Source organism: Podarcis erhardii (assembly GCF_964252035.2).
Source record: "Podarcis erhardii genome assembly, chromosome: 10".
Lineage (NCBI taxonomy): Eukaryota > Metazoa > Chordata > Lepidosauria > Squamata > Lacertidae > Podarcis > Podarcis erhardii.
The window spans coordinates 51,219,493-51,247,488 of record NC_138500.1 but is presented as its reverse complement, the minus strand read 5'-3'; the positions used below and the strand labels follow the sequence as shown (position 1 = coordinate 51,247,488).

Sequence of the window (27,996 nt, the reverse complement as noted above, 5' to 3'; positions counted from 1 at the left end):
CGCGCGTTTCCGGTGACGTCACCTAACGCGCCGGAAGTGGCTTAAGGACAAGCTCCGTGTTGTGGCGGTGTTGGCTGGCGGCGGGTGAGTTGGTTGGTACGGTACAAGGGATTATAGAGGGTGGGTGGGGGGTAGGCGGGAGAGAAAAAAAAGGAGCCCCCCTCCCAATTTCCCATGGCCGGCCTCCTCTTTGGGGAGGCGCACGCGCAGAACGGCATTGCCCGGCGCTTGGGGATCCCTCGGAGCTCACTCCTAGTCCTGGATGATGCCTTCGGTTTTCTCCCGGTCCGTTGGCCCGGCGGGGCTAAGGGCGCCTCGGGAGACAAGGGCCAGTTCGGCTGAGGTTATAGCCTTGAGCCAGGCGGCGGCAGCCCTGTGCACGTGTCCTCGGAAGGAAGCCCCGCTGAGGGGAATGGGATCTCCTCTTGCGGCAACGTGGCACTTCGGGAGCCGCCTTTGGGCGAGGGGATTCACGCGTCCCTCACTCAGACGTGGTGTCAGGGGCGCAGTACTACACGTCTACTAGCAGCACGTCTTTGAAAAACACGCCGGCTGCACGTTGAGTTCCTTTGCTGCTGATTCCGTTCCTGGGTCTCTTTAACAGGAACCCGCTGCCTAGAAATTTCGATGAGACGTCGAAGGGTTGAGAAATGTTCCACCCGGTGAACTTCTGTTGCAGTCGCGTCTGTGCAGAGTTGCAATAATAGTCATGATTTTTTAAAAATTTATAAGCCGCCCATCTGGCTGGGTTTCCCCAGCCACTCTGGGCAGCTTCCAGCAAAAATACATGAAACGTGCCTTGCATACGACAACAGAAGTGGAAGAGGAGAGAGCTGCGTTACTCTTAACAGAGCCCAAGTTGCTTCCAGTTGCCACCCTCCTCCTTTTCTGCCTTGCTGCAAACTGAACACGCTTGTTGTAAATTAAACACAATTTCTTGTTTGTGTTGGATAATAAATGTGGACCATCCACAAGCCCTTGCCCCATCTAACTAAGGGAATCCACACACAGATCAGGAACCAGAGGTAAAACAGATGAACATGCATGCATTAACTTCTCATGATACTCTGCGTCATGGAGCCAGCATACTGGCTTCCAGCCTTTGGCTTCCACTTTGTGTGTGTGAGAGACACACATACCTGCATACCTCAGCCTCCTCGCCCTTTTCCTGCATACCTCAGCCTCCTCGCCCTTTTCCTGCATACCTCAGCCTCCTCGCCCTTTTCCTGCATACCTCAGCCTCCTCGCCCTTTTCCTGCATACCTCAGCCTCCTCGCCCTTCTACGAGCCTATTCTCTTGGAGCTTTTCTCGACACAACCACCTCATTTTTATATGTGTCATGTTACTATTAGGGGAGTAATACTACTGACCAAAGGGCTCTGCTCCTCAGATGTCTTCTTTTCCTGCATGGGGTAATCAGTGTTATTGTCCACCCACCCCCATCAGCAGCTCCTCAAATTCCTGGAAACTGACTCCAAGAGATAGATGACCGTACAGAATTACTTTTGAGGAATTCTGGAAATGAAATTGTTTTTTGGCTTGTACAGATTTTAGAACCAAATCTTGGTTCTAAATGGTATATATGTGCTGGTATATGTGCTGAAGCAGGCACCATATTAGAAAAGGTATCCCTACTGGTGCTGGAGGGTTTTGTCTCCTGACTGTCAGTAGTAGATTTTCAGAAGTACTGGAGAAGGTAAGGGAGAGTGGAAGAATCCCCTTGCACAACTGTCTTCATGTTCATAGTTCTTTGGCCCCAACTTAATGTTATTTTGCTTTTAATTGAGATAGATTCATTCCCCCTTTACATTTGTTTTTAAAATACACAGGAACGAATTTATTGGGATTTAAAACATTGTTGAAGAAAGAACAAAAGTAAGTGATTTCAAATGCTATGTCTGTTGAACTAAAATTAGTTCTGATAACAAAGCTCTTTATTTTACACAGTGGGCAAAAAGTTTTTTGTTTTTTTTAAATAAAAGCTATAATTGTGGTGTGTTTCAGATTTTTTAAAGTTCTGCCAATGTTAAGTGAAGAGTTGGGGACCATCCTGGACAGATTCTGGGGGTGCAGGGGAGAAGAGGAAGGGGAAGTTCTGTTATGTCAATGGAAATCCATTCTACTCGCATACAGATAGCATTGGATTCAACCCACGGCCTCTTAAAAATGTGTTAAGTAAAATTAAATCATACCCAAACATAAACATGTGTGCTCTCATCTGTTAACTGGATTGATGTATTAGCCATCAAAAAATGAGTTAAATACTGCTCTTCTGTGTAAAATATGTAACAACCTTAGTAAATATAATGAAACAATAGGTCACTTAGAATTTTCAAGTGAATATAATATCTATTTATCCGATCAATCATCTTACATGTCAGATGTATGTAGTATTTGGTCAGATGTGCTTTAATTATTACATAAATTATTATGCGCACCAGGTCAAAAAGTTTATGTGGCTGGATTCAAACGAAGGTGAATCCATGGAAGGAAGAAGTCCTTCTGTGAATTCAAGGGCCTATGATCCAGTTGGGGCATCTACTCACAGAAAGGAGGTAAATTTAACCTGTTCTGCCAGTTGTGAACCACCCACATGTTTCAGAAGACCCCAAGCCCTTGGGAGAAAGCCTTTGGTTTAAAAGATAAGTGAGTGAAAACTGACTTCCTCTCGCCTTTCTTTAGCAGGGATTGAGAACTCTTCTCACAGGTGCTTTGAATAAAACCTATGTAATTACAGGGCAATGTCCCACTTGCATGGGGGTTCTGTTCTAGGCATGCTTCACTGGGACATTGCAAACTAGGATTCCTCTGTTCTGCTCTTCCTGTTCCCTTTTGACATGTGTGTCAGCGGAAACATGCACAAGTGGGGAATTGCCTGTACGATGTTCTGAAATTATTTAAATCACCTATGTGTGCTGAAATAGAAGAGCAGTGAACACAATTGGAAATGTAATATTAGAATTTCACTGTAAGCATTGAAATTAAGATGAGATAAGCCATAATAATGAACAAACCTAAATAATTGTTTGGCTTTTTCATGCCGTCTTCTCTCTTTTCCCATATGGTAGTGCCAACCTGGACAATACAGCTAGATTTGGACTAGCCACAAGGCTGCAAGTTCAGTCAGTGAGCTTTGATTCAGTGTTTTACTACAAGAATGCATACAACAGGTACAACAGTAGTTCTACAGGACAGCTTAAGAGTGGGTTTAAAGCCTACTGACAGCTTATCAAAAGGTAAAGGTAAATTTAGTAAAAGGGAATTGAGTCATTGCAGAGAAAATGAACAAGCCTTGTGTAGTGTATAATAACACTTTTAAAACAGGTGAAGTTATTTGACCCTTGGAGTTTATCTCCCCTAGACTGAATAGCAGGTAATAATTTAAATATGGAGGTTGTGGCGTGTCAACTTTTCTAGTTACATTTGGTGAGCCCAATTTAATTTAGCTATCTATGAATTAATACCGGCCCACTTGTTCCATGAGAGCATACTGATTAGTCACGTTGCAGGAAAATGCGGATATGCCCCGAGGATTATTATCAGTTCTCCAAGGCACAGATAATTGCTTGCCCTCATCTTTCACACCTTTGACAAATCCTAGTTTGCATTTATGTCATAAATGAGAAAATTATGGCTTGTGCAAATAGCAGACCATGCTTTAGTATTATGGTATGTGAGCAGGCTTTAGTTTTACAAGCTCCCTCTTTGCCTCATGACACTTTTAGTGGAGTTCAACAAGTCTTAAGCTTGTGTCCTTGCCACTGCTGCACCAAGGAGGAAACAAACCAAAGTCTAGCTTCTTAGGGGAAGTAACCCCCAAGCCAGAATCTGGCTTGTTTTCATCTATAGCAGCAGCAGGAGAGGAGCTGTGTGAGAACTTTTGAGGAGCATACACTAGCACTCTGCTCATTCACATTAAATCATAAGCTATAATTTAATGTGCTATGCAAACCAGGCCAAAGAAGCTTTGAGTTAATTATGTGTAAAATGAAAAATTGGCATATTTCAAATATATAAATTGTCTTAAAATTCTACACCACCAAATCATGTCAAAAAAGAATCCTTGAGGTATACTGTTGAATATTTACAGGCAAATGATTAAAAAATATGCTAATGGCATTGGGAAAGTTTTATTGAAATCAGTTGACGCTTCCAGATAAATAAGTGTCAACTTGGTGTATTAGAATCTTGGGTTTTCCCAGTATATGACAATGTATCATGAAAAGTAGAAGACGTATTCAGGTACTTGTACCATCACCCAAGTTTTGACTTTAGGTAATAAAATCTTTATTTTTAGTGGCATACAGAAGAGATGATGTGTGGTCTGATGAACGATATGATTATGATAGACTTCCGCGAGAGCGGCTTCCTCCACGTCCTGATGTAAGTATAGTGCCATTAATCTGCATTACGTATTTCCTGCTCATAGTTCTTTGTCTTTATCGATTCCTTTTCCCAAATCTTTTATCTTGGACTATGCACTGAGGATTTCTATTAAAGACACTGAACATGTAACCAGGGGATGTGAGTCAAACTCAAGCAGGGTTATATAGAAAGATGTTATGAAAATTGGAATAGGAATCTTGATGGCAGTTCAGTGTAAATTTTTCCCAGATATTTGGAAATTCAGTAGTCATGGGTTAATTTAATGCAGGAGCCCCCTTTTAGGGCTCAGGGACACATTTGGAAATCTTAGAAACTGTCGCGAGCACCACAAAATAGTTATTTAAACTTTTAATTCTCACAACTTGCCATCAAAAACAGGAGGCAGCCAATCCCCCACCACAGAAAGAAAGAAAGGTGACAAAGGAGGTGACTGAGGGTACCACATGGGGACGCTAGGTTTTAGGTAAAATGTCCTTTATTGGGCTGTATTGGATCAGTGGGGAATACTTTACCTTCTCTACCTCAGTCTACCTTTCGGTGGATGTTAAGAGTAGGCACAAATGAATTGTTTTGGGGGCAAAGTGCTAAAAATTTGGCTAGATTTTGTTAAATTACAAAGATCAGAGTTTTTGTTAAGTTCATTCCCAAATACCCGTGTTGGGCATTGTGAGACTTTCAAATGGTAGTGAAGCTGCCACCTAATAATGCGTTCTTTGCGCATAGGTTCTCCTGCTATTTGCTGGTCTGTGAATCTTTCTTCACACCCCACTTTTTTAATGATACGTTTGTAACCTGGAAGACAGGATGTGAACTGAGAAGTTTACAATTGAGACAGTAAAAGGCAACATTGTAAAGTGTATATATATATATATATATATGTGTGTGTGTGTGTGTGTGTGTATGTGAGAGAGAGAGAATTATTGGGAGTTGTAAAAACTTAAACATAAAGCAATTTTTATTTAACAAAATTTATATACCACTTGAAATCCTGTAAGCAGTTTACAAAATCAATATTACCTTTCTCTTTGAAAACATGGTTTGCCATATTGGATTGAAGAATTCAGAGATTAGATATTGGCTCTTCAAAAAGCCAATTAAAATCACATTTGCATCCCAGTCCTCGGCAAGTCCATTCAGAAATAAATCCCACTGATTTCCATGAAATGACTCATGAGTATTTTTGCTCCCCAGGCTCAAATCCTTTGCAGAAGCAGAGGTCTTTTACCAGTCCTGTCCTGAGGACAAATACAGCCTAGCATAGCTGCAGAACTCATATTGGATCAATAGAGTTCTGAAATAGTTCAATACTATGCAGTCCATTTCTGAGTTGATTTTCTCTGGTGCCTTAAATGTAAAATGGCTATGTAACGCAAGGGAGCAAATCATAGAATATCTTAGATGCAAAGGTTGGGTAAGAATACAAGTCTGATTAAAAAAACACCTGTGTGATGGTTTAGGAACCTTGCCAGTTTTATATGGCAGACTTGAACATTTGGATGGTTCAAAGACTCCTGCCTTTAGACCTCACTTGCCTCCCCAGTTACATCTTTATCTGTGTAGAAAAAAAGTAATATCAGAATTGGCCTTTATAGGGAGAGAAATTGGAGCAGCAATGGAAACTTAGAATATTTCCATGTTTTGCCCCTAGTCAAGATACAGTTTTGACATACTATATCTTAGACTTGAATAAAATGTCAAAACTGTTCAGTATGAATTTCTTCTATGAAGAAATTAAAATTAAATTAAAAAGGGCATTGTTAAGCAAATCCCAGCCCATTTCCAATGACAATTCAAAGTGGTGGTTCTTCCTTTTTAATGCCCTACATGGCTTATCTAGCTGAACAAAGGAGTGTCTGTTCTGACATCTGTCCATGCCATGAGGTCATCTCTAGATGTCCGTGTTCAAGAACATTTGACCTCTGATGTAAGACCTCTTGGTTGTGGCACCCTGCCTTCGTAATTCCATCTACAGGAAGGTTTGCCTGGTGCTGACATTATCATTTCAGTTCCCCATGCTTCTCAAATCATTTAGTTATTTACATGTTGCTTCAATTTCCTGTTTTATCATTGTTTATATGTTATAATTCCCAGAATTACAATTCCCAGAATTCCCATTTTGAGAACTGTTGTTGAAAACGTGGTATAGAAATATCCTAAATATACGAATTCCTTTAAGCCTTAGTGATAACAAATGGGATTTTTAAAAAAGAAAACTTTCTAATTTTTTTTCATTTGCAGTGTTTGACGAAAGTATTTGACAGCGTAGAACACCAGGTATTAGTAACTAGGTTGTCATTCTTTTTAAGTTTTTAAGCTGGCTTGTGGTAAATCTTGATGGTTTTACTTTTGTGCACCTTTTTTTCTGGCTTTCACATATGGCACTGGTTGTCATTACCAAGACAAACTGGTAACTACCATTTGAGCACTCTTCTTTGTCAGGTGTGTTACTCTGGGAGAACTGGGCACTAAGGTTCCTCTGCAACCGTCCAATATATCTGCATGGTGTGACACTTGGCCAGGGGTGAACAGCGTAGAAAGGCCCATACCTAGAAGAGCGGCTTCTGGCTTCAGTCTCCCCCTCCTTCTCATACATAGGGGAGGGTATATAAACCTAAGCTGTCCCATCAGCAGTAGCTGGAGTGGAATTTTGTGGAGACTATATAATTGCAACACATTAGGGGAAAATAAATCAAAGGAAGTAAAGGTGAATTTTCTTCTGGTTTGTGATGCTTCTTAATTCCTTTTACAGGAGTCAGAGTGCTCTTCCCATTTTCAACGGGCTGGAGATTGGATGAGATTGAACGACATATATCTAGTCAGTCAGGTTTTTTTTGTTTTAATAGCTAAGCAGCAGTAGGATGTAAAAATTGGCAGAACTGCTCTTTGACTAACAGTTACTCTATGATGACAGTAATAGTTTACAGAAGCATTTTTTAGCTAAGGATCAGTGCATTTCAATAATTATTAAGTGATTTTGAGGGATCTGCTTTTGGTCCTTTAAATGGTTTTATGTTTCCAATACAGTGGTACCTTGGTTCTCGAACTTAATCCATTCCAGGAGTCCATTTGACTCCCGAAACTGTTCGAAAACCAAGGCTTGGCTTCCAGTTGGCTGCAGGAGGTTCCTGCACTTAAGTGGAAGCTGTGTCGAACGTTCGGCTTCCTAAAAACATTCACAAACCGGAACACTTCAGGAGCCGATTTGTTCTGCAACTAAGCTGTTCTGGAACCAAGGTTCCACTGTACAAGAAATGCACATAATTATTGCTAAGTTCAACTTCATGTAATCCTGAATATTTTCCATACACAGAATAGTGGATGGATATCTATCTTTGCTATCAATATAAAAATTAGATGTCATTTGTTTTCTGATTTTTATTCCCCAACTTCCTTTAACGCAGAAGTTATACTAGTTTTGAAAAGCTTAGAAAAATCATTCACAGTAAAAATGTAAAATGTGTATTACCAAAGGATTGGGTCCAGATTTCCTCCTCTGAAAACTGTAAGAGCTCTTCAGTTTGCAGAGGGAATTGGAATCAAGCAGATGCTCACCTCTGAATGAAAGATGGGGAGAGCATTTTCATGTATTAGCCTACTTTGCACAGTGTTCAAGAGAGTAGGTTTTCAGGAATTTGCAGAGGGGAAAACAAATTTGTGATAGTTTTCTCTCTGCCTGCTTCCTCTACTGCCAGCATAATCTCGCTGAGCACAATTCTGGATCCAACCCAATATATTTTATTAGTTTGCCGAATTTTGCACTTCTTTTAGAAAAACAATTCCAAAGGATCAAGTGCCTTCCATCAGCTTCAGCTGGTGAGCCATCTGCACCCCTATCTGGGCAGGAATAACTTTAACTTCTGTGGTCTGTGCTCTTGTAACCTTTAGATTAGATTACTGCAATGTGTTATATATAGGGCTGCTTCTTAAGACTGTTCGGAAACTTCAGCTGGTGCAGAATTTGGTGACCAGGCTGCTAATTGGGGCAAGTCAGTTGGAACATATTACACTGAACCTGGCTCCACTGCACTGGCTGCCAGTCGGTTTCCGGGCCCAATTCAAAGTGCTGGTTTTGACTTATAAAACCTTTAGTGTATCAGAACCGCAATACTTCAAGGACTGCCTCTCCCTATATGAACCAACTCAAACCTTGCAATAATCATCTGAAGTCCTTCTTTGTGTGCTTCCCCCATGCAAGGTCTGGAGGGTGGCAACACGAGAACGAGCCTTTCCTGTGGTGGCTCCCTGTTTGTGGAATCCTCTCCCCAGGGAGGCTCGCCTGGTGCCTTCATTACATATCTTTAGGCACCAAGCGAAAACATATCTGTATAACCAGGCCTTTGGCTGATTAACATTCTGTGGTCTTTTAAATGTGTTTGTGGTGGTAATTGATTTGATTTGATTTTGTTTTATTATCTATTTTGTGTTCTCATTTATCTTCGGAGGAAGGGCGGTAAACTAAACAAACAAACAGAACAAGTATATAGTAACTTTGAATTATTGAAAAGGAAACATAATGGAAGAAGTGTGTAATTTTAGATCTCAGGGTGTGAGTTCCTGTATCATGTGAGCAGCGAGGTTCTCCTAAATCTGCCCACAACATCCCCCGTGCCCTCAAAATCCGCTCCACTCTGGAGAGTCCTTCACCCCTCTAGAGTAGATTTTGGATGGTACTAGGAAGGCAGAAGGGGGAAGAGGTGACACTGGAAGTCTTATTTTCCCAGTGGATTTCCGTTGTGCAAGCAGATAGATATAATTAGACATTGCCCTAAATATGGGAAGGCAACTGTAAATTAAGTAGTGGTAAAATCTTAATAGAATGGTGGAAGAAACTGGGCTATTTTGGCATAACTACTCTTTATCCTGATCAGGTGTGTGTGTGTGTACGTATGTGCATGAGGAGGAGGAGGAGAAAAAGTGGAAATCCCTGTGAGTTGCCCTGGGTGGGCTCTCACTCCCCTGAAGTGGCTTAGAAATAAAACACCATTTCACTTTTTTAGGAAGACTATGCTCGAGAAGTCAACTTTGCAAACAAGAAACCACCACTTCCAGAGAGACCTGGGGAAGGAAGCTACAGTAGATATGAATATAGTCATGCTCCTGTTGGCTATAGAGATTACGGAGACGGCCGCGGTTTTGCCCACGAAAGAAGAAGTGGACCACCACACAGAATGGTAAGTTAAGTTTTTGCCCCTCATGGCACACAGCTGGAAATTACATGCTCCTGATGGGTTTTTTGGGCTTCTATCTTAAATTAACCAGCTCAAAGAAATGATACCTGAATTTGCACCTCAACCACCATGAAACTTGTTATGTAATCACAATAGGAAAGCAACCACAATGCTTTGATTCTATTTCCTAAAATGTAACACACTAGGTTACCTTTTAAATGGTGCATCAAATCTAGCCTCATTTTTGCTCGTTTCTATAATGGATTTTCATAGTTCCAGGGCACCTTGTTTGGAGGATGGCTATTACTGTTGTAGAAGTATTGTCTCGGTCTCATCAGTCTATCATTCTGTGTGCCTAATGAAACAAGCTCATCAGCAACATGCAAATTAAGATCTAATCTCTGGATTTAACATTTGATCGGTGCATTCTGCTCCTTGCCCCTTTGGGGGAAATAATTTTGGTTTCATAATACTTAGTAACTTCAGTGTCTGTGGAAAACCTGTAGTGTTTTATATATTGTTGAGAAAGATTCTCAGCAAGGAACTGCTCCAAATATTTGTGAGAGGTGTGGTGAAATTGAGAGCCCTACTACAATGTGGATTGTGTTTAAGGTAAGGTAGGTGGCACTGTGGGTAAAACCTCAGTGCCTAGGACTTGCCGATCGCATGGTCGGCGGTTCAAATCCCTGCGGCAGGGTGAGCTCCTGTTGTTCGGTCCCAGCTCCTGTCCACCTAGCAGTTCGAAAGCATCCTTAAGTGCAAGTGGATAAATAGGTACCGCTTTATAGTGGGAAGGTAAACAGCGTTTCCGTGTGCTGCTCTGGCGCCAGTTCGCCGGAGCAGCGTCGTCACGCTGGCCATGTGACCCGGAAGTGTCTGTGGACAGCGCTGGCTCCCGGCCTCTAGAGTGAGATGAGCGCACAACCCTAGAGTCTGTCAAGACTGGCCCGTATGGGCAGTGGTACCTTTACCTTTACCTTTTAGAAGACTGAAGAAGTTTTAATTCTTCAAACTGTATCTTGCATTATACTCAATTTTGCATTGTACAATTTCACTTTTATAGGATGATCCTGGCTATAGATGGCAAAGGGACGACCATCCTACTAGTCGTCAGCCTGATTATAGGTAACTGTGTTTTTAACATAAAATAATTGTGTTTTAATTGCATACACTTCTGAATTTTTTAGAATTATTTTGTTGATATTAAAGATCAATTTGTGCCTAGCAATTTGAATGCCAGGTCTACAAATATCTATATCTATCTATCTATCTATCTATCTATCTATCTATCTATCATCTATTTCTATCTATCATCTATCTATCTATCTCATTGGCACTTTAAAGTAAGGGTGGTAGTGTTCATACTGTTCTTCAATGAAGCTATAAGTTCCTGAAACATCTTTACCGCTAAATACCTTGAATTGTACCCATGTTTCTGTGTCTTTGATAGTATTTATTATTATTATTTTGATTGTTGGTGTGCCATGCATCAGTAGTGAGAGCTATTTTTGATATTTGCTTCCTAGCCACAGAGCTTTCCGGCACCTGAATCCAATGTTTGTTTGGATAGGATGGAAACTTTTAATCTGATGGGCGAAATAACTGTATTGCTCCTGTTGCTACTGTACTTGATTGGACTCTGCATAGCGGATGATGGGGAGGACCAGATAAGATTGAACACCGCCCCCCTCCCCCGTGTGGTGCAATATGGCCTGGGTGCCATGGCATGGTAAAATACCTACCTACCGTGTCACCTAATTCATTGGGCTCTAGGACCTATGAATGCATAAGCTCTTATGCTGCCTGGAACCTTGATTCTGAAAGCTATGCATGCCAGCTATGGCTGCAAGAGTTGGTAAAAGCATTAAAATGGGTTTTAGAAGTATGTTCAAAGGGAGGGGAAGGAAACGGTAGTTCTTCCGCTCAGTAATGATATTATTGGAATGGCATTATATCCATTGCTGGAAGCCACAGGAGTGCTTGCAGGTTTCCCACAGGCATCTGGTTGTCCATTCTTGAGAAGTGGATGCTGGACCAGATGGGCCATTGGCCTGATCCAGCAAGCTGCTCTTGTGTAAGGATGATGAAATCTTTTTTTAAAAAAATAATTTTTATTAACAGGCCAATCACATCACATTATCCAAATCACATTAGTTCCAAATTATACAGCCAAATTTTAAATTTTGTTGGGGGTACCCATACATCAAGCTCCGCACGAGTCCAAAACTCCAAACGAGTCCAAACATCACTTATATTACTGCTTTAATTAGACAGTTCTATCCAGTTCAATCCAGATAGTCCTTTATTACTTTCTTTCTCTTCTTGTTGTTATCGTATATTCCTTTCTTTGCGATCTCTGATAATTTTCACAGCAGATTGAAAGGATGATGAAATCTTAACAGGTACAAAGAGAAAGGGGGATCTCCTATAAGCCAGTGTGAATGGTGAGAAATTAGGGCTGTAGTTCAAGGTTGGTCAGGTAATACCTACCTATCTGCCTTAAATGAGTTCAAGTTCTAGGATTCCCAGTTGCTTAGAGCGTGGTGCTGATAATACCAGAGTTGCAGGTTCGATCCCCATATGGGACGACTACATATCCCTGCATTGCAGAGGGTTAAGCTGAATGCTCCCCAGGGTCCTTTCCGACTCTACAGTTCTATTATTCTAGTGGAACGTGCAGATGTACTCTTGGGACTGCTGTCTATTGTCCTTGAGACATCTTTGACAATGCGTAACTAACCATTGACTTCCAAGTCCAGAGATACTAGAATAAATTATAAATCAGTTTGTAAGCATTTTGATCCCAGTGTAGTGATTAGTTGATGGCAGCATGAATTTGTTAAGAATAAATCCTGCCAGGACGTCTTTTATTTTATTGGGTTCCTAGCTGAGTGGATTATTGGAGTGCTGTGGATGTAATTTATCTTGATTTCAGCAAAGCACTTGGCAGAGTGGCTCATGGCCACTGGGCAGGAAGTGCAGCCTGAACAACCGTGTGAGGGCCACAGCTTCGATCAAATCTGTGCGTAGATAAAACTTCACTTTGTTTTCATAGCTTGCCAAGATATTTCAGTGAGTGTGGCATGCTATTTTTATCTGCAGATCATCCAAGTGTGTTTGGTTTGTAGTTCAGACTTCAACCTGTGGAGGGCAGTGGTTGACTGACAGAGAGGCAATTCTGTTCTGTCAGTTTTAATCTAAGTATCTGCATCAATGTGTGTGTCTACAGTGCTTTATAACTAGAGGGTAGGTAGAAGTGGCTGCCTGTGAGCCCCATGTTGAAATGGATGCTGTTAGGATTGCTGAAAAATTAAGGAAGAAATATATCGATCATAATTTTACTAAAATGCATCAATATCATATATATTTAAAATAAGAAGAACATTCCGTACAACAAACATCCATTGCTCATGATCATGCTTTAAAAAACAGAAAAAGAAATGAACTATTTACTCAAAAGAAGAAACAAAAACATTTATTATACATATTCTAGAGAATATGAACAGTTATTGGTGTTTAAATAAAAACTGCTCTTTGATTTCTAAAGTAATAGCAATATTTTTCATTCTGTGTCCAATTTTAGTATCTCCACAACAGCTTTACCAGTATTTGTATATTGTTTTACTATGCAGATAATTAATAAACTTATGCTGCCATCAGTATATTCTTTCTGTCACCATAGTTCTTTCTTTTTAAAGTCTTCTCTCTTAGGTTTCCCAGTAGAATAACAGTAGCGTTCAAATTCGAATTTCTGATTTCATCTGCCTTCCTAATTACTTTAATCTTAAAAAAAATGGTAAAGGTTTTCTATTGCTTCCACATCTGTAGAATGTTGTGGTCTCTCTTGGTATATAAACGTTTTCCCCAGCTACCTTTGATTCCTGATTTTTTCCCATGTATTTTCGTTAGAATGTTACAGATTTTTGACATTAACGTTGAAATTGTATTTTGAAATTGTATGAGAGGTATGAATTAATTAGAATTACCCTGAAGTGACATTAAGCATCATTTCGTTTGTAAACATGGCCTGTTAAACTGTAGGGAGTATTGTTTTTGTTTGTTAATGTTATGTATTTTGGTATTTTTATATTATAAACTGCCTTCTGATGTTCAGATTAGTGCAGTATTGAAATTTAACAATCTGACAAACATTTAATAGGTTTTATTGCTTATCTGAAGAAATTAGTTGTAAGAAACTGCATTGGTAGGGGGATTTGGTTTGCTTCGAAGTTCATTCCAGATATAATTGTATCCATGACTGTATTGGATAGATTACCCTCTTGAACTTAATCGGATGTCCATACCCCTGTTTGCTTTTCTGTCTTGTGGACTTACAGGTGATCAAAACAATGCACCAAAACTTTAAGGACTTAACATCATTACTGTATCTATTTCCTAAAACCTGACACTTCATTAAATGCCATAGACTTGAGTGTTTAAAGAAAAAAAATGGCATGCACTTTAAATCTTCGTCTTTTCTAACTTAAAACTGGATCAAATGGTAGACAGTGTTTGAAGTGCAGTAGTGACCTCCAATGGCCAAACAGAATAAATATTAAATTTGAGCTTCCCTTGATAACAGGATCAAATCAATAAATACAGACCAACTTTGAATCAGTGTCTGTGAAGTTATACTTAATATTCCGTAAACCTGATGCTTTTCTGCTGCTTCATGTGAACAGTGAAGCTTCCTCAGTTTTGACTACTATATTTTTCAGTCGTAAGGACAATCTCTCCCCCCCCCCCCCCCGCCAACACATCATGAGTTCAGATGAGGGTCACTCATTCCAGGTGCATTTTATTTACTTCTGTAATAGCAAAGTACTGTATGCTCTTAGCAGGGAGAAATTGGGATGGAGCTGATTAGGATCTTCGGGGAAAGGGTGGCTAATAAATGCCATTGTGTGATTTATTGGCATGCGGATTGGCCTGCTCTCTCATCAGATGAACAGTTTAAACAAGTCTTGGAGAAGTGTTTTTACGTCTGAAACCTTTTGAGAGAAAGGAGTTTTTGTGTGTGTGTGTTGCATACGTGAATTTCAAAAATGGTTTTGGTGCTTAGGAAACCAGCGCTTTCTTTCCATCTTTCCTATAGTGTCACAATGTCTGGATGCATTCCCTGGGTCTATTCCATGACCTTGCTCTTAAAAGATGTGATTGCATGAAGGCTTGCTTTGTTAGCAATGGAGTAAGAGGCTATAAGCAGTTAGTTCTCCTCTTTTTGTGTTTTCTGGATTCCTTGATGTGGTTTTTCTATTCTGTTTTTAGGCAAAGAGCTAGCTTATATAGATTTTATTTTGGTAGTGTTTAGCTGGTGAGAAGCCATTTAATATCGATATTAACAGTACAAGATATGAATTCTATTCTTTATTAATCCAAGGCCACTAATAGTATTTTTATGTTTGAAGGCTAGAACTGAAGAAATAGGCATATTGTTTAGTATTCCTATTCCATGGTTGACTCAGTTTTGCAATCCTAAAGATGGACATATCTGCAAAGTTGAAATTCACAGTGGAAGTTTTTTTTGGGGGGAGAGAATATTAGATTCTATTAGGTGCTTTTATTTAGAATTTGGCATGCTACTGCTGCTACATTAAGTGCTTCATAACAAAAAAAAACCTTGTTAATGTAGAATGTTTTAATGCAGTGCATTTAAAAGTAGCACAAAAGGGATCGTTTTCTTCGCTGCCGCCATCAGCAGCTGAAAAAACAAGAGAGTGAGCAAACATTTGGAGATCCAAGTGACTTCTTTAAAGAGACTGTCACTGCTTCCAGAGCATTGGCTCTGGGAAACACAAACCCTCTTTGTGGAATGAGAGAAAGAACAACACATTCAGCACCACAAGCCTGTAAATTTAAGCAGCTAAGGGGATGTTGAACATCTAAGTAAAGCTATTCCCACCCTGCCAGTAACTTAAAATGCAGTCCCAAGTGTGTTTACTCAGAAGTAGGTCCTATTTGAACACAGTGGAAGTTGCTTCCTAGAAAGTGGGACCATCGTTTGTCTTGTCTTGATTCTGCTCCAAGAGCTTAGTTGCCTTTTTTTAATGCCAAGCTTCCTTTGCTAATTGATGCTTGCCCCTTTAACCATTTTTTGTTGTTGTTTGTTTGCCAACCAGATTTTTCATATGCTAAGAGGTGTTTGTGGTATCTGAGATAACGCATATGGCTCTCATCGACACCTTATAACTCTTGTGAGAGAATGAAACAGACTGTGTGGAAGGTTCGTAGGCAATTTCCTCTTGAGGAAAGTGAGAAATTAGTTCAGTAGGAAATAAAACCAAGATTCTAAGGAGGTGAAGACAAAAGACAGAAGCGATAAGGCATGGAAGTGTGAAGAAAACGCTCCTATGAGCAAGGGACAGGAGGATGTTGGAAGAAAATGGACGGATGGGAGGAGACTTCACTTTGTCTCCCTACTGCTGTCTTGGCAGCAAGAGAATGGAGCCATTGGATGCAACCAAAATGTCGCAAAATAGTGACCAGTCTTTCAGGTCCTTAAGAGCACGTTGGGAAGTGCATGCATACCTGATACTGAAATTGATAGATACTGCCACAGTTATTTTTGTATTAGTGGTGCAGACTGTTCATTGCATTCCTCCCAAGAGCCTAATGCTTGCTTTCAGCGTTGAAGGCGCTCTGCAAAGTGTACACTAGAGGGCTCTTTCCCCCCATTTACCATTAATTTAACTGCTGCATCTACGTGTGGCTCTCTGTGGATCATACACTTAAAGCACAAACTTACAAAGAGACTGAAGTGAAGCAATAAAATAACCCATGTTTCAGTTTGCTTTAAATATCTCCCTTTTATTGCATGGCAATATAATGGTTGTAAAAGCCTACTGAAGATGTGAAAAAGTTTCAGGTCACTTGAATGTATTTCCTGGCTGGTCCATGGACATTCCTAATCTAGATCTAGTTGGTGTTGGTTTCCACACTTCTAAACTTTATGTGAATCTTCACGGTTTGAAACTTGACTCTAGTTTTTAATGCAGTTTTTTCCTGTACGGTTGAGTTATTGCCCAAGTACACCCCAACTTTTGGCTGTTGGATCTTTTGATGGAATTTTGTTTTCACAATCTTTTTTTAATGATCATCGATCCAAACTAGTGTTTCCCAAACTTGGGTCTCCAGCTGTTGGAGAACTACAGCTGCCATCATCCCTGACCGCTGGTTCTGCTAGCTAAGGGATGGTGAGAGTTATAGCTTATAAGATATGAAAATTTCATGTTTCTTCCCAAGGTACCTTATTTCTAGGAGGGATACATTAGACTGCCCTATTGGAAACCAACAAGGCTACACCAACCTATGCCAAATGTTGATCTCCCTTTGGATGTTGTCAGTTTAGCCATATGAGAAGATGAATGTCTATTTCATCTTGAGAATGTGAAAATATCCATGAGTTTGAAAGGAAAGATTTGCAGCTATGACAGATCAAGGGCTGTATCCTGCTACGTTCTACTCTGAATAGACCTGTTGAAATTAATAAGGTAAAGGTAAAAAGGTAAAGGACTCCTGGACAGTTAAGTCCAGTCATAGGTGACTATGGGGTTGCAGTGCTCATCTCGCTTCAGGCCCAGGGAGCCAGTGTTTGTCCACAGACAGCTTTCTGGGACATGTAACCAGCATGACTAAACTGCTTCTGGCGCAACAGAACACCGTGGCAAGTCCCAGAGCGCATGGAAACACTGTTTACCTTCCCGCTGCAGCGGTACCTATTTATCTACTTGCACTGGTGCGCTTTCAAACTGCTAGGTTGGCAGGAGCTGGGACAGAGCAACAGGAACTCACTCGGTTGCGGGGATTCAAACCGCTGATCTTCCGATCGGCAAGCCCAAGAGGCTCAGTGGCTTAGACCACAGCCCTGGCACTGAAATTAATAAGCCTAAGTTAGTTGTGTCCATTAATTTCAGTCAGTCTGCTCTGAATAGGACCAGCATTCATTGCAACCCAATGAAGGTTGCTATTTATCCTTAGAAAGGTAAAGTGAATATGGAGAAGAAACCTCTGAAGATGTAATCTACCAAATAATAATAATTTATTATTTATACCCCGCCCATCTGGCTGCATTTCCCCAGCCACTCTGGGCGGCTTCCAACCAACTATTAAAAACAATACAGCGTGCTTACGTCTCAGGCTGCCCATTCAGAGTGTTTATCCTGTCTTCTGCACTGCATCTCTGCGCTCTGTGCGCTGCACTTGAATCAGCCTCTTGGCTCCCTGAGAATAATTTTCAGCTGAAGAAAATCACAAGTAGAGATGTATAAGACATTAGAGGAAGTTGGAGGAAGAGCTCTGCTGGATCTGACCATCCTTTTCTCACAGTGGCCAACCAGATGCCATGGGGAAGACCACAAGCAGGACCTGAGTGCAACAACATTCTCCCCACTTGTTTTCCCCAGCAACTGATATGCAGAGACACACTGCCTCTTGACAGTAGAGGTTGAGCATAGCCATCGTTCCTAATCACCATTGGTAGCCCTACCTCCCACAAATGTATCTAATCCTCTTCTAATGCGATCCAAGTTGGCAACAATCACCATGTATTTTACACCAATGCTTTTCCTTCTTGGAGATAATACTAAAGACTTTAAAGCCCTTCACGGCCTAGGACCCTCGTACCTACAGGACCGCCTCTCCCGGTATGCCCCGCAGAGGACCTTAAGGTCCATAAATAGCAACACCCTAGAGGTCCCGGGCCCTAAGGAAGTCAGATTAGCCTCAACCAAGGCCAGGGCCTTTTCAACACTGGCTCCGGCCTGGTGGAACGCTCTGTCTCATGAGACCAGGGCCCTGCAGGATCTGATTTCTTTCCGCAGGGCCTGTAAGACAGAGTTGTTCTGCCTGGCCTTTGGCTTGGAATCAACTTGATCCCCTCCCCCCTCTTTCCTTTCTCCTCCTGTGATGGAACTCCTATTTGGGGACTTCCCTGGCTTTTTTGTGTCCCATGTAGGACCAGTCTGAATAGTTGGCCTTGGTGAAGATTTGACGTTTTCATCCCCAAAAAGGTTTTGATTTGAGTTTCTATTGAAATGAGGCTGCATTTTAATGTTGTCTTTTAATCTTGTTTTTAAGTTGTATCTTAAACAATTGTTTTATATCTGGTGTTAGCCGCCCTGAGCCTGGTCTTGGCTGGGGAGGGCGGAGTATAAATAAAATTTATTATTATTATTGTTATTAATAAACTGATTTGTCTCGGAGGAAAGATTCAATAGAAGATGGGTACTTGCTTCAGGTATTTAGTTATGTGCTCCTAGAATTTTGACATTTATTAAGTAATTTTAATTTCTTTTTATGGGACTTTGAAAGAGACCTGAGAGACGGCATGCGCCGGAAACCCGTCTATCCTCACTATGCGAGAGATCGATCCCCGCATAAGAGAGATTCTCCTTACTTCAGGGAATCGCCAGTCAGCAGAAGGGATTCCCCCCACAGCAGATCTGGGTCCAGCGTCAGCAGCAGAAGTTACTCTCCCGACAGAAGCAAAGCCTATGCCTACCACCAGTCCCAGCATAGCAGAAGTATGTCATCTTTACCTAAAAGAAATATTTCTCAACAAGGTAATAGAGGATGGATGGAAACTAACATTAGTGAGCTGGCACTGACTTCTGCTATTTACAAGGTTGCAATGCTAAGTGTTTGAGGGAATTCAGCTCTTCGCTCTAAGGTTTGTAGTTAGTTGCATCCCTGCACTTTTTGAGAAGGCTCTTTGATCCACAAGTTTCTATGAGTCCAAAAGAAGGCAGGAGTTGATTTTTGCCCAGTTCCACCTTTCTTCTGCAGTTGCCATGCATTATATCATTACAAAGGCTCCTCAAACTCCTTTCAGCAAATTTTGGGCTGGTGCGTGGTCAGCACAAGGAGAAACTGCCCCAAATTGCCTCCCCTCGCTTCTTCTGGTGCAGAGATCACATATCACATCCTTTCTCTAGAACAGATTTTGGGCTGGTGCAGTGGGAAGGTGAAGTCCCATTGTATGAGTGAAGTCTGTCTGACTCATGTGCAAAAACTGCACAGGATAAAAGGAAATGTCTGTACATCATGGAAGCTTTGGGTTTATGCAGATTGAACCAACCAATTTTGCTAGTATTTTATTATGTGTGATCATGTGATTTATAAAGGCAGTGGAATGCATTAATGAATCACTTGATAGCTGAAGAGTGATCACAGGAAAGCATTCAGAGTCTGGAAGCCTCAAGTAAGGGAAATTTTGAAATCCTTCATTTGCTTTGGGTTTACATTAAAATTGCTTTGCATGCCTGAAAGTAAACTCCTCTGCTGGTTTACCCAGATGCAAGTCTCACCAAATTCAATAAGGCTTACTCACACGTAAGTGGGTCCAGCATTACCCAGCTGGTGAAAAGGTGATTCAGAAATATTAATTTACCATACGTTTATTTTAAAAATAAAGGAACAGTCATGTGCATTAACAATGCAAGTCTTCAGTATTTTAGATGATTTAAGTCTGTGGAGGTCCAAAGTTTGGTCCTCACCCCACCCCAAAATCTGATAAGTGGGCTTGAATGGAGAAAAGTCCATTTCAGGTTTTTACTGAGGAAAGAGAGACAGTAATAATCCACCATATAACTCAAACAGAACCCACTGCCATTAAGCAGCTATGTAACAGTTTCATTTTCAAATGCTTTTCTTCATATGACTAATAAAACACTTATGTTGTTGTCCATTTAGGTAAAGAGAAAAGCGCCTCTCAGTCCTTGAAAACGTCAAGAGATGTCTCTCCCTCAGCAACAGCAGCAGGGCCACCTTCAAAGGTGAATTCATTAGTAGACTTCAGTAGTAAAAGATAGTAAATTAAATTCAGGAAGTCTCCGTTACATCCTGGCCTCTTTGTTTTAGATTTTTTCAAATACTAGAGAGACCTGCATTTGTTTTTGTCTTTTAAAGTTCATATTTCTACAACTCTATAGTGTGGATTCTCAAGGTGTAAGTTTGTTGGTTGTGCTAAGGGAGGGTGAATTCCTTCACAGGTCTTAGCAGATGTTCAAAAGTTTGATTAAGCTCTCTCCCTGGTCCTATCCTTTTTGCAGTGGTTTTAAGTTCAAAGCGTTGGCAAAAGTCCTCTACAACCTGGGACAAGGATAGCTAAAATATAATCTCGCCCATTTTATACCCAGCTGATTGCTGCATTTTTTATTGAGAGGGCCTCAACAAACCGTCTTAAGTGGAGATTTTTATCCAAGTCTGTTGGATTTGAAATTCTTTTTATTGCTGATGTTTTTTATTGTTCAGTTGCTTTAGGATGTTTCATCGGAAGTGAGTCATAAATGAAATGAAGCAGGCTTAATATTTCACTAGTTGTCGAAAACATTTCTTTTCTTCCAAGTCTTCCTCAGTTAGTCCTTTCCCCCCCTCTTTCTCTCTGCCATTTTTAAATTTTTGCTGGTTTTTATGTTTTAAATAGTGTTTTTATTATTGGGTTTTTTATATATATTTTATTTCTCTACCTCAATCAGCCATTCTGTAAATGCAGTTTATAAATTTTGAAATAAATAAAATGTACTGTTCTCAGCCTCCTAAACATGATAAGTAGATGGATCATGCAGGAGGCCTAGTCCCTCCCATGTCTCCTGTACTCTTGTCCTTCCCTTCATTGGTTTGCTTTACATCTTTATCTTGCTATCCGAGATTGCCCTCTTAATGTGAATTTGAAACCAGCTTCCAAAACTGGTTTCAAATTCTGGTTATGAAGGCAACTTGCTGGCATTAACCATAGTCAGCAATATGTTTTTATATTTTGCAGAAAGTGGCTGGGGAAACCCAGCCAGATGGGTGAGGTATAAATAATAAAATTATTATTATTAGGAGTAATAAGGGAAGCCAGTTGGATGCTCCTGAGCTCTTAACTGTTCAGGGGATTGGGAATACAATGTCAACACTGAACCATTATTTGGTATGTTACATTTAATTTATTGCTCATGGGTTGTCCTTGAAAAGTATCATCTTATCTCTGAAAAATTGGACCTTTTGTATCTTTCACAGAGTCCCTTCAGCTGTAAATTTCCTTTTATTTTTATTTTTTCGAGTGTTAATATAGAAGCTAGTTTTTGTAACAGTAGCGTTTTGCAAGTATTGGTTCTTTAAAACTGCCCTTTTAAGCTTCTCTGTGTATTTCAGTGCATTTGATGTGCATGTATTATTATTACATATATTTATCTTCCTTCTGACACACCCTCTCACCTTCTGGGTTCTCACCCAGGATCCAAACAAATTCTCTGCTCACCCGCAGAAGTCTCACAAAGAGGAAAGTCCCTAGAAACAGCAGATATCACTGTCTCTCACTCAAGACTTGCTTTTTATGGGCAGGCAGGTCTGTGTCCTGTTTTGCTGCCCCTCTCCACACCCAATTCCAGCTACAGCAGATTTGTTACATTAACAGCCACACTCTGGGCACTGGCGGAGGAAGAGGAGTGCCGGGGGGAGCACACAGCCCCTGGCAGCACAATTCCGGTAGGGTACCATCGTGGCTGTCCCCCGCCCGCACTGGGCGCCACGCTCCTACAGGCGGCATGCCCCACCCCAGGACACATGCCACGCCCCCAGGACACATGCCACGCCCCCAGGACATGTCAGCCCCGCCCCCACCTGCTCTCTGCCACTGACTCTGGGGTTTCTTTTTTCTCACCAGGCCTTGGACAAAAGTAGCCGCTTGTCAGAAAAGGAGCTTGCAGAGGCTGCAAGTAGGTGGGCAGCTGAAAAAGCGGAGAAGACAGACACAAGCAGCGTACCTGAAATTTCAGATTATGAAGTAAGTTAAAAACAATAATTTGCCACTGTGACTGAGCAAAACTCCAAACTGGTCTGATAGCAGAGCCATGTAACCAGTATTCAAGTAAGTTCTACTCAGAAAAGAGCCATTGAAATTAATGGACCTAAGTTAAGTGGCTTAATTTGCCAACTTTATACTATAACTACCTTTGGGAATCACACTGTTCTGCAAATTTGGGTCTGGAAACCATTGCCTGAATAGTGAGTCAGACTTCTTGATCGTTCTGATTCAGCAGTTTCACACTTTGAAATTCTTGTTCCTTTTCTGCGGTAAAGGAATTTCAATTACTGTATTTTTTGCTCTATAAGACTCACTTTTTCCCTCCTAAAAAGTAAGGGGAAATGTGTGTGCATCTTATGGAGCGAAGGCAGGCTGCGCAGCTATCCCAGAAGCCAGAACAGCAAGAGGGATTGCTGCTTTCACTGCGCAGCAATCTCTCTTGCTGTTCTGGCTTCTGAGATTCAGAATATTTTTTTTTCTTGTTTTCCTCCTCCAAAAACTAGGTGCGTCTTGTGGTCTGGTGCGTCTTATAGAGCAAAAAATACGGTACTTGTTTTCCTTATTCTCTCATTCCTGCCCTTACACAGATTGTACATTAACTGCATAAAATTACTGTACCTTTCTTAAAGGCTGCATCCTCAGAACCGTTATATGCAGAACGCCACGAAGAAACTGGCGCCAGCATACCAGACAATAATGAATTGTTTGAAGACAGCCCACATGTTAGTCGTTCCAAGGCAATTGCAGCAAAGACAAAGGAGATTGAACAGGTAAACCTCACTTCTGGTAGTTGTTGTTCTCTGATTCTTTGTAATTATTGTTTATTTCATTATTAAGTTTATTTAGGATGGAATCCTGAAAATCCATAAGAAGAAAAAATCCTTTTTAAAAAGACTTTCATGGTGGCTGCAAGTACTTTAAAACGTGCATGAAGGCAAGTCTCAGGGTTAATATATATATATATTTTAATGACTAAATGAGTCGCTGTAATGGGGCAAACATGGGTGCTGCCATGTGCTTCTGTGTTTCTGCCAGCTGGTATTTTATCTTTTAAAATAAAGCAGATTGTCAGCCGTCAGATCAGGCTTTTTGCAGCATAGCAAGCTAATGAGAGTTTAAAAGTTAAGCGTAGATTTGGTGCAGATGCGCTTACAGTAAGCTACAAAATAAAGCAATGTAGATCTAGATCAGAGTGTTTGTTGTTTCTGTGAAGCTGCGGCAGCAGCTGCTTGGAAGCCGCCTCCTTTTTTAGACTGAGATGAAAATGATCATTCTTGAGAATGTGCTGCTTCATTCATAGGGAATACTTGCACAACAGGGTCTGAAGGCTACTCCTATTACTTAATATTTTTAGTAGTTTCATTGATAAAATGAATTTAAAATATTTCCATTCACATTAAAGAATATGGACAAAAAAGAAATCCGTGTTTGATTCAAAGTTGCTTTTCAATCAATGTATTTTGGGTCTAGTCTATTCCACTCTATAAACTAAGCTTTTCCAATATTCCTGATTTTCTTCAATACGCATTTGCTTTTGCTGGACAAAATTATATTTCATAGTTTTGCTCCATAGTTTTGCTAGCTAAGAATGTAAATGGCTGGATGTTATTGCTTCTATTAATTTTGGGGGAAACTGTTTCTATTCCAAAGCTACAAAGACCAGAAACTTCTCACAGGGTCTATACAGTAATCTCTTTATCATAGGAGTGAAGCTGCAAACCTCAGATACTTACGCTTCTAGAACAATAAGATGATACTCTTCCAGCCCAGTTCTTGTCCAGCCCAGTCCAGACTATTCAGCATATGCAGGTGCCTATTCTGAATCCTTAAATGCTTCAGAATTAAGGAAATGATGCAGTCCATTACAGAAAATTAGTAATGACTAGCTTTCACAAACATTGCATTTGTATTTTGCTCTTTTTAGTTCTAATCTGGTATTTGAGGTGGCTTGCCACCTAAAGTGGAGTCAAGAGTGTGTGAAATGAGGAAGGGAAAATACAGAGTATATTAAGAGCTAATCATTGTAAGTCTCTATGGCATACGTGTAGTGGTAGACCTCATAAATACGTGCTAGAATGAATATATGTTGTCAGCAGCAAATTGCATTTCTCCATGTCTGCTAAAAATGGGCTGCTTTTGTTTCCATACAAGCACAATAAACCCCACCCTCACTTAACCTTTGTTCTCCTTTAGATGAAGTCTAAATTAAATTTTCTTCCTGTGAGGGGGCTTTAAACTTGAAACCAGAATCATTAATGCATTTCTAGCTATCAAATCAATACTAAGCAAACAATTTTTGTAGATAAACAACACCCTTCCTGTTTTCACAGAGAAGCAAATTTTACTAGGAAACGGCGTTGGTCAGTTTGCTACTTTTAAAATAAACCATTGAAGGGTGGGGTCCTTCCTGCAGTCAAAACTTTATTACTCCCTAGTTGTATTTTGAAATGTTTTGAGTAAAGCTGTTTGCCCTTTTGAAAATCTTTGGAAATCACTGGAAGCGGTTTAATCAATATTTTAAACTGTAGGCTCAAGGATTGCTTTGTGGTAGCGTAAAATACTTTTGTGCATGCAAGGTGTATTACCAAAACATAGGTGGATGATCTGGGCAGACTGGATTTGACCTAGCCAGGTACTTGGTGTAGCACAAAGCAAAAGTATGATTGTGTCTTGCCAGGAAACCCCTCTCTTCTGGGCTGGGATGGAAGGCCTAGGATTGGGCCAGAGAGAGAGATTAGGGCTGCTATTGGTGTGCTACCCTTCCTGTTTCCCTGGCTGAGGTGGTCTTGGGTATGGTGTTGGACAACCCCAAGTTCATGATATCTGTGAAGCTGTCTTGTCACTGAACACTGCACTGTTCAGGCTCTGAATTCTTTAATTCAAAGTGTTTTGTATTTTCCGCCAGGCTCCTGTTGGTGGATCTTAGTAGAATCAGCGGAGAAATCGAAACTTAAAAACAGCCATGACTCGCCTTGTAGAGCCAGCTCTAATTAGATCTTTGTAGATCCCAGAAGCCTGAAGTCTGTCCACCCCTGACTTACCAACCACCCTGCAGTTATTCATTACTTTTGCCCTCGATGTTTCAGACCTCCACATTTCAGCTTGAGCTGAGAGTAGCTTGGAGCAGGCAGAGCACCAGAGACCAGAGTTAAATTTTGCAAGTCAGGAGAAACTGAAGCAGAGGCTGGTTTGGATTCCTAATCCCTGTCTTCCACATCTCTCAGTTTGCAGCAAATATCAGTTCTCCCCAAACAAATCCAGCACTCAAGTTACATACAGAAACCTTGTACTCCATTGTCTCACACTTTTTTTTACATGTACTGAAATAGGGAGGAAACTTGTGTGCAAAGAGCAGGGACTAACATTTGAGTTTTTAGGCAGCGTGTCAGGGCACATTGCAACATTTTGTGGCTAGGCACCTTTTATTTGTGTGTAATACAGTTAATTAGCTGCAAACTTCATACAGCTATTTACATAACTTGTACGACCAGTCTTTATAGATGTTTTGAATGTTGGACGTAACATGTTCTTAATCTGAAATCACCTTCCATTTGGCCTGCAGTTTCTGCAGAACTGTGTTCTCTTTATTTTTTTTAACCACGTCAAATAAATTCAACTGCTGTACTAAATACAGGCAGTTTGCATGCATTCCCATTTTACATATTCAAATTCTGTTGTGTGCCTCAATAGTAAGCAGGTGGGATAGTTGAGATGTGGTGTTTCTGGAAATGGACAAGTAGTGAATCAAACAGACAGGATGAAGGCCAATAAACAAACTAAATCCTGACCACCCAGAGTTTGATTGTGTGTTTATCTGGCCAGAGAGATGTATTTGCATTCCTTCTGAAGGATCAAGTTTGCAGCCCGGGTACTGAGATACAACTTGTCACAGGAGGCCTAAGCAGCTTCTGTGCCATGGACTTAATCGGCTGCTCCTGGGTACAGGTTTGTGCATGATCTGGAAACCTTCATATTAAGCTATTGCAATGTGTTGTACATCATGACTTCTCCAAGTCTGGAAACTTGTTAGTACAAAATACAGTTGCAGGGTTGCAGATTGGAAACATCTATAGGACATATCTCACCAGTTCTGATCTCTTCAGTGGTTGCTGGTCTCTTTCTCCATACCACTTATCAGTATTTGCCTTTTTTGCTGGGCCCTAGGTAGCTAGATGGAGATTATTCTCCCACCAAACTATGACACTCTTTGGGAGCCCTTTTCTGTCTTCAGAAGTTAAGCTGCTGGTAGCAACCAGAGAAGGTGGCTCAGCGAAGTCCTCAAAGTGGCCTGTCTGATGCTGTCGCCTAGTTTTGTTTTTTCAAGGCTTGATGTTTGGCTTTTGTTTTCTCAGGTCTTTGAAAATTACAAATCAGTCTCTTGGGTTTTAGTCTGATGCTGTGTGTATGTAATGGGAAAATACTTTAATTTTATCATTAAGTTGTACTGTTTGTGGAAACTCCAGCCATTACTCCTACCTTAAGGGGAAAGGACACAGAATGACACCTGCCAGTTTTTGGAAATTGAGATAAAGTTCTGTACCAGTTAGCCTGCTGTTCTTTAGTGTGGAAGATACATTAATATTGCTGCATTTCATGAATTTCAAAAAAATCATTTCTAGGTGTACAGACAGGATTGCGAAACCTTTGGTGCTGTAGTGAAAATGCTGATTGAAAAAGACCCTGCGTTAGAAAAACCCATCCAGTTTTCCTTGAGACAGAATTTGCACGAGATTGGTGAGAGATGTATTGAAGAACTTAAGCACTTCATTGCAGAATACGACACCGTCAGGCACGAATTTGAAGAATCGTAAGATCAACTTGGGATTGTCCATATGTAAATTGGAAACTATTTAAAAATTGATTTCCCATCAGCATCTGCACACTTGACTGCGTAACTCTTCCTTTGTAGTAATCTATTTTATTATTAACAGTTAAGTAAATTCCTGAAGAAGGCGAAAACATGTTTGAGGTATTGTTATGGTCATTTCTGAATTTCAGTGCAGATGTACATTCCATGTATGCAGTATACATTAGAACATGCTTAATTTAATAAAGTGACATGCCCCATTACCAAAGCTAGCTACGTATATACAGTAGTAATGGTGGAGTAAATTTACATATGTGTTTAGGGTAGTTTTTTGTTATGTTGTAAAACTAAACTAAAAAGTAGCCTTTTGTAAACTGAAATTAAACAGAATACTTCTGAATAAGTTGACAATTTGCATTTTTTAAAAAAATATTAAATCCGAAAAGGTATGCTGTTCCCCTTCCAGTGTTTTCATTTGTGTACATAAAAACATATTTCAGATTATGTGTGTTTTTGTGTGTATGTGTATATATATATATATATGGGGTAGCATAATCACTCTAGAAGTGGTATTATGCGGACAACTATTTCCAAAAGTGTCAGGGATGCTTAATGGGTGCATTTCTCCCCTCCACCGATACGGGAGAGTGAACATGTGTTACCTTGCTCATAGCTTTCACCTGCAATATGGGATTAAGTAAACTACCTCAAAGGATTTGCCAGTGTGACACTTAGTGTGGATGGCATCACATTAGGATCAATTAAGTCATAATCTGCCCGAGTTATCTCCAAAGCGGACAACATAATAGTTGTCCACATAATCAGTATAGGCAGGTTGAGCATATGC

The 27,996-nt window shown here is 40.5% G+C and overlaps 1 protein-coding gene across 15 annotated transcripts; it reads left to right on the top strand.

Moving 5' to 3' along the window:
- Position 1: 1 nt before the first annotated feature.
- Positions 2–27,650, top strand: PPHLN1 (periphilin 1). Of its 15 annotated transcripts, none has more exons than XM_081878070.1 (13): positions 620–706; positions 1,831–1,876; positions 3,070–3,237; positions 4,299–4,384; positions 6,626–6,661; positions 7,137–7,202; positions 9,385–9,558; positions 10,619–10,680; positions 18,955–19,115; positions 20,245–20,327; positions 22,202–22,321; positions 22,972–23,112; positions 26,962–27,650. In XM_081878070.1, exons 3-13 carry the CDS (start codon positions 3,159–3,161, stop codon positions 27,151–27,153), a joined length of 1,200 nt encoding a protein of 399 aa, XP_081734196.1. In that variant the 5' UTR covers positions 620–706; positions 1,831–1,876; positions 3,070–3,158; the 3' UTR covers positions 27,154–27,650. The 15 variants fall into 15 exon arrangements, with proteins under 15 accessions (XP_081734192.1, XP_081734185.1, XP_081734187.1 ...); XM_081878064.1 differs by having other exon boundaries at positions 623–706; positions 18,865–19,076; XM_081878056.1 differs by having other exon boundaries at positions 624–706; positions 18,865–19,115.
- The last annotated feature ends 346 nt before the right edge of the window (positions 27,651–27,996 follow it).